This window comes from Mustela erminea, chromosome 5, assembly GCF_009829155.1.
Source record: "Mustela erminea isolate mMusErm1 chromosome 5, mMusErm1.Pri, whole genome shotgun sequence".
NCBI lineage: Eukaryota > Metazoa > Chordata > Mammalia > Carnivora > Mustelidae > Mustela > Mustela erminea.
The window spans coordinates 54,281,540-54,291,931 of NC_045618.1; the positions used below are offsets into that span (position 1 = coordinate 54,281,540).

At 36.3% G+C, this 10,392-nt stretch overlaps 1 protein-coding gene across 1 annotated transcript; it reads right to left on the reverse strand.

Moving 5' to 3' along the window:
* Positions 1-5,227: 5,227 nt before the first annotated feature.
* On the reverse strand, positions 5,228-6,167 carry LOC116589972 (olfactory receptor 4F3/4F16/4F29-like). Its single transcript, XM_032341700.1, is given in 2 exon segments — positions 5,228-5,809; positions 5,811-6,167. Coding segments are annotated over 2 exon segments (939 nt in total).
* Between the last annotated feature and the right edge of the window lie 4,225 nt (positions 6,168-10,392).

A 10,392-nucleotide genomic window follows, 5' to 3' on the forward strand; every position in this document is an offset into this window, starting at 1 on the left:
CTCCATCAAAATTTGATTGAAACCAGGTTATCATCCTATCATTTTGTTCTCTCATTAGTGAGTTAAGTAAATACTTCACACATGATCACTTTATACACAAATCATGTTCTTAACTTTTTGAAAATTATGCTTCCACCATTTGGGAGGCCTACCAAGATGTCCAAGTTAACTCACCTTGTGGGGCCAATAAACTGTGTTTCCTAAGCAATGTGCTTCATGAAATGTTTATACCTAGGTATGTCTCTTCTGAGTTCTCATAGAGAATTCAAAGCAGCATGAAAACTTTACCTTCACTGACAGTCTGATCTCTGTTTTACCTTTCTGCTTTGGTAGTTTTTGTTGATTGGTTGGTTTCTGGCTCTTGCCAAGTTTTGTTCTAAAGCTGGTTTGCATGACTAATATATTATTCCTTATTGGTGACAACAGAGATTGTGAATTTGGTTTCATGATTTGATAATTTGTTGATCTCTGTTGGGATGGTGAGGATCCATGAGGGATTGAGTTGTGCCCCCTCCCCCACCAAAATTCATGTTGAAGTCTTAACCCCCAGTAATTCAGAATGTGAACTTAGTTTGGAAATAAGGCCATTGTAAATGTAATGAGTTACGATTAGGTTGAGCTCTAATCCAATTTGACTGGTGTCCTTTTAAAAAGGGGAAATTTGGACACCAGCAGACTTGACAAGAGGGAAAATAACGTGGAAAAAAACCAGGGAGAGGACAGCCATCTACAAGTCATGGAGAAAGACTTGGAACTGATCCTTCCCTCACAGCTCTTAGAAGGAACTAACCCTGCCACCGCCTTGATTTTAAACTTCTGGTTTCCAGAACTGTGACGCAATAATTTCTGTTATTTATGATACCTAGTTTGTGGGGCTTTGTTGCACAACTTTAGCAAATTAATACAGGATCTCTCAGATGAGAAATGATGGAGAATTTGGTTTGTTAGGTGTTTTTTAATCTATTGGGGTAAAAATATGTCTTTTTCCAATGGAAACAAAGTTCTTTGTGATCCTATGTCTGTGTGTCTCTACTTTTGATATCTTGGTAAATCCGATTCTATTTTTGATCTGTAGATAAGATGGTAAAACTGAATCTAGGAGCCTTATGATGGTTATGTTTCTGTAATAAATAAAAATTAAACTCTCATTGCATGAATATGAAACGTTTTTCTAATAACATTTATACAAAACCTTTAAAACAAGAGATTCTGTAAGAATTGGTTTATAGAGATTAACAAGTACTAACATGAATCTAACATACCCCATATTCCGAAGAAGTTTTAAAACATGAATTTCCATTTTAAATAAGCTAGCTTTTTCTGGGTCACCTGGGCAGCTCAGTTGGCTAAGCATCCAACTCTCAATTTCGGTTAGGTCATGGTCTCATGGTCATGAGACTGAGCTCCATATCCGGGTCTGTGCTGAGCACGGAGTCTGCTTTAGATCTTCTCTCCCTCTCCCTCTCCCCTGCTTGTGAGCACTCTCTTTCTCTCAATTAATTAACTAATTAGTTAATAAATTAATTAGCTTCTTCAGAAACAAATTCTCATAGAATTTACTAACTCAGAAGCATTTAGATCATATAATCTAAATAAATTCTTGACAATACAGACTAATTTGATATTTTTACAGAACAGCTATACATTTTCTCCCCGATCTTTGCAGTACAGAGCATAAAACAAGCATTTAAAATGAGAAAAAAATGTAAAACCACATGACCAGTCAATTCGTTACACTTCTGACAATTCTGTAGTGTGTCCACTTAAACATAATGTCTAATATCCTTAGCAATTTTAATACTTTGATTTAGTGTAAAGTTATTAATGAATATTCTTTGGATAATTTTTTAAAAGGTTAGATATTGAACAATTGGTCACAGTGTGTGACTTATGTCTTTATAGAATATCTATATATTTTGATCAAGATAATCAGTGTGCTCATTTAAGAATAATATTTATTGCCTATAGGAAGGTATAAGTAGGATGTGCGTGGCGTTGGACAGTATATTTAATGTGCTCATGAGCTTTGCTAATTTACTAAAATGATTGTATATGACAGGCAATTCTCAATTACCTTCAAAACTCTCAATAAAATAGATATTAGCTATGTTGGTTAAAAGTCATAATTAATATGGGTGACTGAGAATATAACAGAAGTAACATCACCAAAAAGTATCACTAACTATGAAAGTAATAGAATCTGTTTTATCAAGGGGGAAAAATGTATATTTACCTTGTGATAAAGTGTTGTTTCAGAATGTGAAAAGAAATAGTAAAAAATAAAACCAAATAGATACAGAAAGCTGTAGATGATTTTCAGGAAATAAATTTTATTTGCTTTGGCTATATATATATAACTTTAATTTTTAATTTATTTAAATACTAATTGAAAGGGATACACACACCCGGATGTCTATAGCAGCATTATCAGCAATAGCCAAATTATGGAGAGAGCCCAAATGTCCATCAACTGATGAATAGGTAAAGAAGACGTAATATATAGATGTAACATATATACACAGTGGAAAGTTACTCAGCCATAAAAAAGAATGAAATCTTGCCATTTGTAACAACGTGGAGGGAGTTAAAGGGGATTATGCTGGGTGAAATAAGTCAGATAAAGACAAATATCAAATGATTTCACTCAAATGTGGAATTTAAGGAACAAAACAAATGAAAATGAGGGATAAATCAAAGAGTAAAACCAACAAACAAACCCTTAACTATAGAGAACTAACTGATGGTTACCAGAACTGAGATTGGGGGGAGGGGTGTGGGTGAAATGAGTGATGGGGATTAAAGAGTGCATTTGTTGTGATGAGCACTAGGTATTGCATGAAAATGTTAAATCACTATATACATCTGAAACTAATATTACACTGTAGGTGCACCTGGGTGGCTCAGTTTGTTAAGCATCCGACTCTTGGTTTCAGCGCAGGTCATATCTTGGTTGTAGGATCGAGCCTCACTCTCATTGACTCTCTCTCTCTCTCTGAAATAAATAAATGAAATATTTTTAAAAATAATAATATTACACTGTCTGTGAACTAACTGGAATTTTAAAAATCATGGAAGGAAAATATATGTGTGTGTCTCATTAAAATAATGAGTCTGTAAAGAAGCAATGATAGATGTGAAAATTTTGCACAGCTCAGCATGATCAGCTTATTTAAATAAATGTAGAAATGTTTTGCTGTCAAATACTACATTAAAACTAGAGAGTGCCTGGGTGGCACAGATGGTTAAGTGTCTGCCTTCAGCTCAAGTCATGAAACAGGTATCCTGGAATCCAGCTCAGTAGGGAGTCTGGTTCTCCCTCTGCCCCTTCCCCTGCTCATGTGTGTGCATTCTTTCCCTCTCCCTCAAATAAATAAATAAATAAAAAGCTTTTTAAAAAATCATGTTGTAGAAAACTATTTAATGGTTCAAAAAAATCATAATAATTATAATAATAAAAATAAATTAACCAAGACTAAAAATTTTTTTCTATTAAAACAGCATAACATTTGTCTTGGTGTATTTATTCTGTTCTCAGCTGGAAGCAGTACATGTAATTCTGTATCATCTCTCTAATTTTCTAAGTAAGCAGATTTCCTGTAGTTCACAAAGTAGGTTGTAGACAAGCTTTTTAATAGAAGACAAGAGAAAAGGAAAGGAAAGAATAACAGAAAACTTCATCAAAATTAAATGTCATTATGTGAAACTTTGTTTCAGTTCTTTATGGGGATGGGACAGGGTATATGCTGCAATGTATATTGTATTCCCTACTATGGGTCACTATCAAAAAGTGTGAAAGACACTGCTCTAAGTGACTCTACCCTAGCCACTTAGATGTTCTCCTCTCATTCACACTCCATGGCTGAACTGCTGTGCAAAACAAATTGTTCAAGACATGAAACCTGTGGAAGAGGCAATTTACCACAGTTATAATAGAGTCATTTAAAAGAGAGTACTGTGGGCGCTTGGGTGGCTCACTCTTAAAGCATCTGCCTTCAGCTCAGTCTTGTTCCCAGGGTCCTGGAATCGAGCCCTGCATTAGGCTACCTGCTTGGAGGGAAGCCTGCCTCTCCATCTCCCACCCCCTGCTTGGGTTCCTTCTCTTGCTGTCTCTCTCTCTCTCTCTGCCAATAAGTAAAATCTTTTTAAAAATAAATAAAAATAAAAGTAATATATGGTGACAGATGTTAACTACATTTATTGTGGTTATTATTTTGCAATATATACAAATACTGAATCATTATTTTGTATGCCCAAAACTAACAATATTATATTTCATTTATAACTCAGTAAAGGAAAGAAGAAAAATTAATAAATTAATAGGACAGCAGTTAGGGAAATTAGAAGGGGACAGAGCAGCAAGTGAAGGGAAGTGGGAAAAGGGAAGGCACCCCCATTGCTCTCTTTTAAATAGCTCTATTATAACTGTAATAAATTGCCTCTTCCACAGGTTTCAAGTCTTGCACAAGTTGACATGACAAAGGAGGAATGATGGCACAGGGAGAAGGAGAAGGAAGAAAGCCTGAAAAATGAGAGGGAAGGGGGTTAGAGATCTTCCTAGCCCAGAGGCCCTAAGTGACTGAGGAAATATGAATAGAAGAGAAAGGGGAATGAGAATTTCCTGGGTTTGAATAGTATAATACTAACCGAGGAGAAAGAGTCTTTTCTCAGTTCCTTTTGTTCTAAGAATACATGGCTACTACCCAGATGTTCGCCCACTGGGCTCCAGTATGTGTGTTCTCAAAGATTCTGTGTGTGTGCTCTCAAAGATACTGTCATCCTTGCACAGCACTGGCAAGAGACCCACAGAAGGGGTAGAACATGGGCAAGCTGCAGCATACAATAAGAAGACTTAGTTCATTTCTGTCAGCAAATCCCCCCATTGAGTAGGGATTCCTTTAAAAAGAGAGAGAGACAGCTCTCCCTGTTCTGAAGTCCTTAAAGAAATCTACCTTCTTTTGCATTTCTAACAATCATTTCACACAAATGTTATTCCTTTGGAATTAAGGTTCAAAATCATTATAATCTTAGATTTAAAATACTTCATATGTAATTCCTTCTCTATTTTCAAAAGTGAATGTCCTTCCCTCCTAAATGAAACATAAAAATAGACTCAATACCAGCATGTATAGTCAAATCAAGATAGAACAAACAAGAGCTTTTTTTTGCATTTGACCGCCAGTAATGAACATCAGGAATCAACAAGGGCTCTTCACAATACTGGCATCACTTAAGAGATCTTCCTGTAATTCACTACCTGTCTGCATACTCTCCTCATTGCCACCTTCATTTCTTGATTCCTGAATGTATAGATGACTGGATTCAGGAAGGGAGTGAGAACAGCATCAAAGATAGCCAGAAACTTATCCAGGTGTATGGTGGAAGATGGCCACATATAGACAAATATCAAAGGACCAAAGAACAAGAATACCACAGTGATGTGAGCTGAGAGTGTGGACAGAGCCTTGGACGAACCAGCTGAAGAGTGTTTCTGAACAGTGAGAATGATGATGATATAGGAAATGATCAATATGAAGAAGGAGCCAACAGAAATGAATCCACTATTGGCTGTGACCATAAACTCTAGTTGGTAGGTGTCTGTGCAGGCAAGTTTGATGAACCGAGGCAGGTCACAATAAAAACTGTCCAATACATTAGGACCACAGAAGGGCAAGTTTACCACAAAAGCCAGTTGCACCACAGAGTGGATGAGGCCAGTCATCCAGGCAGCCACTAAAAAGAAGATGCACATTCTTGGGCTCATGATGGTCAGATAGTGGAGAGGCTTACATATGGCAACGTATCTGTCAAAAGGCCATGGCAATGAGCAGCACCATCTCCCACACCACCAATGACGTGGATAAGAAGATTTGAGCGATGCAGCCACCAAAGGAGATGACCTTATGCTTTCTGAAAAGATCATAAATCATCTTGGGAGAAGTGACTGAAGAAACTCCCAGGTCAATGAAGGAGAGGTTGGCCAACAGAAAGTACATGGGGGAGTGCAAGTGAGGGTCACAAGTCACAGTGAGCATGATGAGGGAGTTTCCCATCATGCTTGCCACGTAAAACGTGGAGGAGAACACAAAGAGGAGAAGTTGGATCTCCCAGGAGTTGGTGAGTCCCAGAAACACAAACTCTGACACCACAGAGTGATTCATTCTATCCATTGGCTTTGTTGGCACGGCTCCCTGAAGAAGGACAATAGGAGAAAATGTCAATTATACTAATTATGTTAATAGATTGGGAGAGAAGTCAAAAATATGAAAGCCTGTTTCTACTATAGCATTAGGACCAACCTGATATGTTTATGGCCTCTCAACTGCGATTACCCAGAAGAATTGGAGCTGTCTTGTGGAGCTGCTCTCTACCACCAGGTCGTCTCTGCATTTGATACCCTGTGCTTCCTCTCAGGGTTGATGCCATGATTCCTCACTCATGAGATATAACACAGTCAGCATGAGCCAAACCTTTTGATTTTGGGTTCAAAACTAATATAATCTGGCCCCAGTCACATAGAACTAATCACTGTTGCAATCCCTTCCAAGTCCATAAGCATTTTTTTGGAAGACAGACCCTTCTTCTCTTCCATCCCAGACCCCCTCTCAGGGAATATATTCATCTTTAATATTACTTAAATGTTTACAACATGTACAACGTCTTGCTTTATTATTACTAGCATAGCCACCAAGTTTTCTCTACATTTAATTCTCTGCTTCCTCCCAGAGTAGATATTATGATGCTTTTCATGAGATACAAGATGAGTCAACTTGAGTAATAATAATTTAGCATCAAATTCTTTTTCTTTTTAAGATTTTATTTATACATTTGAGAGAGAGAGAGAATGAGAAAGCACACAAGAGGGGAGAGGGGCAGGCAGAGGGAGAAGCAGACCTCCTGCTGAGCAGGGATTCCATGCCGGACTCCATCCAGGGACTCCAGGATCATGACCTGAGTCAAAGGCAGTTGCTTAACCAAATGAGCCACCCAGGCACCCTCAGCACCAAATTCTTTTGATTTTTGGTTTAAGACTAATAGAGCCTACTTCAGGTCACACAAAACTCTTCACCACTTCTACACTATTTCATTCACTTCCAAAAGTACAAGGCTTACACTGACAAACAGACTCTTCCAAGGTTTACTAAATTTTAACTATATCTGTGAGATCTTGTTTTATGTTGTTAGCATTTAATTTACTATGTCTTGTGTTTTAGTATTCTAAGTACAGTTCTAACTCACCAAAAGACTGTAAGCTCCTTGAAAGCAGAGATTATGACTTATTTGTACTTAGATTCCCTGAAGCAATGAAGAAGTACAGGTCCATAAACTGTGAGGAGTTTTCATCATGCTAAGCACAGAAATTGAGAGTGCTAAGAAACTTAGCAATTTCACATCAAATTTGCAATTTCAAAGCAAAACCCAGATGTATAATTTTGTATTTACTAGACTATCACTGCGTGAAGGATGGGGGTGGGGAGAGAAACTTATGTCTTTGCCATTTGAGAAGAACTGCCCTAGAATACTGAACACATGATCTGAGAAGGCTAAACCATAGGCTTCATGGTGCAATGAGAAGTATTTTCTTCAAACCTCTTTGTAAGGACTTACCACATTACCTTGTAATTTTAATTTAGAGAAGCAACATAACATATTGGAAAGAACATTGATTTTGGATTCACAAAAGCAAGAGTTATGCTCTGGTTCAGCCACTACATTGATACTGGGCAAGTTGATTAAATTCTTGAACCTCAGTTTATCTAAGAAATTGAGTTAATACTAATTTCTCTGAGTAAGTTGTAAAGGTAAATTTGCCATCATGTATTCAATGTATAAATATTTAGCAAATGTTGATTTTACTTCCTTTTATTTTGCTTGTCCTTAATAGTGTTCAACACATGAGATGAATGAATATGAAAATAAAATGAAACTGGCCAACACATAGTATCAAAATTTCATATCTAAAAGATATTACTTTTTTATTATTGTTATGTTCAATTAGCCTACATATAGTACATCATTAGTTTTTGATGTAGTGTGTTCAATGATTCATTAGTTGCATGTAACACCCAGTGCTCATCACATCACATGCCCTCCTTAATACTCATCACCCAGTTACTCCATCCTCCCTCCCTTCTTCCCTCAGTTTGTTTCCCAGAGTATTCCAACAATAAATTATTTATGATTATCTCCTTCCACATAATAGATATAACAGTCATAATCTTTTAGAAATCAAGATAAATACCATCCTGTGTAGATTAAATATATTTTCTCTCAAAAATCACTGTATTTCTGGGCGCCTGGGTGGCTCAGTGGGTTAAGCCGCTGCCTTCGGCCCAGGTCATGATCTCGGGGTTCCGGGATCGAGTCCCGCATCGGGCTCTCTGCTCAGCGGGGAGCCTGCTTCCTCCTCTCTCTCTATGCCTCTCTGCCTACTTGTGATCTCTGTCTGTCAAATAAATAAATAAATAATCTTAAAAAAAAAATCACTGTATTTCTTTATAGTACTTTCCACAAATATAATTCATTGACTTTTTGTTTGTTTGTTCTCCTTCCTGATGTTACTGCAACCCCCACAGAGTAAAGAACTTCATGTCTTATTGTCCCATATATCCCAAAACCCCACCAGCTATAAAATAGGAATTTGTAAATATTTCAGGAAATAAATATTTCAGGAAATAAATATTTGCTGAAAGAAGAAGATATAAATTGGATGATTACAAAATGTGTCCAATTATATAAGGAATACAGGTAAAGAGACTGCATAGTTTCCTAAGCAACAGAGAAGATAGAAAACAAAGGATTCTGGAAGAGAAAATGATTCAGAAAAAAAGAATAATAAACAAAATTAAAATGGAAATTTTAACTTATTTTTTAAAGGTTTTATTTATTTATTTATTTGACAGAAGAAAGAGAGAGTGATCACAAGTAGGCAGAGAAGCAGGCAGAGAGAGGGGGAAGCAGGCTCCCTGCTTAGCAGAGATCCCGATGTAGGGCTCGATCCCAGGACCCTGAGATCATGACCTGAGCTGAAGGCAGACGCTTAACCCACTGAGCCACCTAGGTGCCCCTAAAATGGAAATTTTAAAAGGATGAAGAAATTAGGAAAATATATGTATAATAATGAAGAAAAGAAGGCTACAGCTTACTTAAGTAAAAGGTAGTTTATGAGGTTATGATTTGCATTACTTTCTGGACCCATTCTTCACAAATTCTGTAATCACAAATGTAGCATTATATCTCCAAGTGTCTTTTAGATACTAAGGCTCTTGTGAAAGTGTCCCAATAAGCCTTTATCAGCTACACTCATAGGGCCATGGATTCATTTGCATTTTGGCTCTCTAGTCTCCATCAACCACATAAGAGCTGAGAATTTTAGGAAAAGTGATTTTAAAGCTGAAGATCTGAACATGACACAGGATGCACTAAAAAGATAAAAATACATCCTGAAATTTCATAAACTTGAAAAGTTTGGGTCCTCAAAAATTTAAAGTGACATGAGACAGGGTCATATCCAAAGCTCCATCCAAAACAAAATTCAAAGATAGAGACACAAAAATGTGTTTATTCACCTAAAAGTTATCAAATACAGGGAAAAATTCCTGAATGATGGTATTTTGAACTCACCTTCTCCTATATATTTACTATGCTTTGAAATGACTTTTCTTAAACATATTTATTTTACCCATAATTTTGTAACTAATTAAATATCCATGGTGCAAAAGACAAGGTCTAACTCTTTGTCTTCTGTTGTGATTAATCCTTTATCTTGATCTGAATAGAACTCATTAATCCTCCAAACAGATCCCCAGACTTCAATCCTGTATAGATGAAGGAAATATTAGTTATCAAGGTGAAAAGGATCTAAAGACAGTTGTTGGGTTTGAAAAAGGTACTAATCTAAATCACCATCAATATAAAAGTTCTCAGTATAAAAATATTGTGAGTTTAACATCTCCCTCAGCTCACACCTTCTGCATTTTTATCTTTCAAATTGTCACAAAACCTTCTTTATACTCAAATAAAATCTGCCTTCTGTAGTTTTACTTTTTATCACTCTGGGAAAAATATATCTTGAAAGGGACTTTTCATATAACCGTTTCTGTACACAAATGCAACAAATTAAGTCAACCCTGAGTTTTCTGTTTGCAAGAATCAACAAACTCATTATTTTTTATTTTTCCCATTAGAATATTTTTCTTCCTCCTGTGCAAAACAAAAAAATCTCATTTGCCAGCCTTCTTTAAACCTTTCTTCTTTCTATTTATAACTTAAAGATAAAATTCATATAAAACACTCTAATTCCAAACCATTAAGGGACCAGAAAGATTAGTTAATCTCTTAGTAGCTTTATCAGGCTTTTTTAATCTTTCACATCATATTTTAAAATGCTGTTAC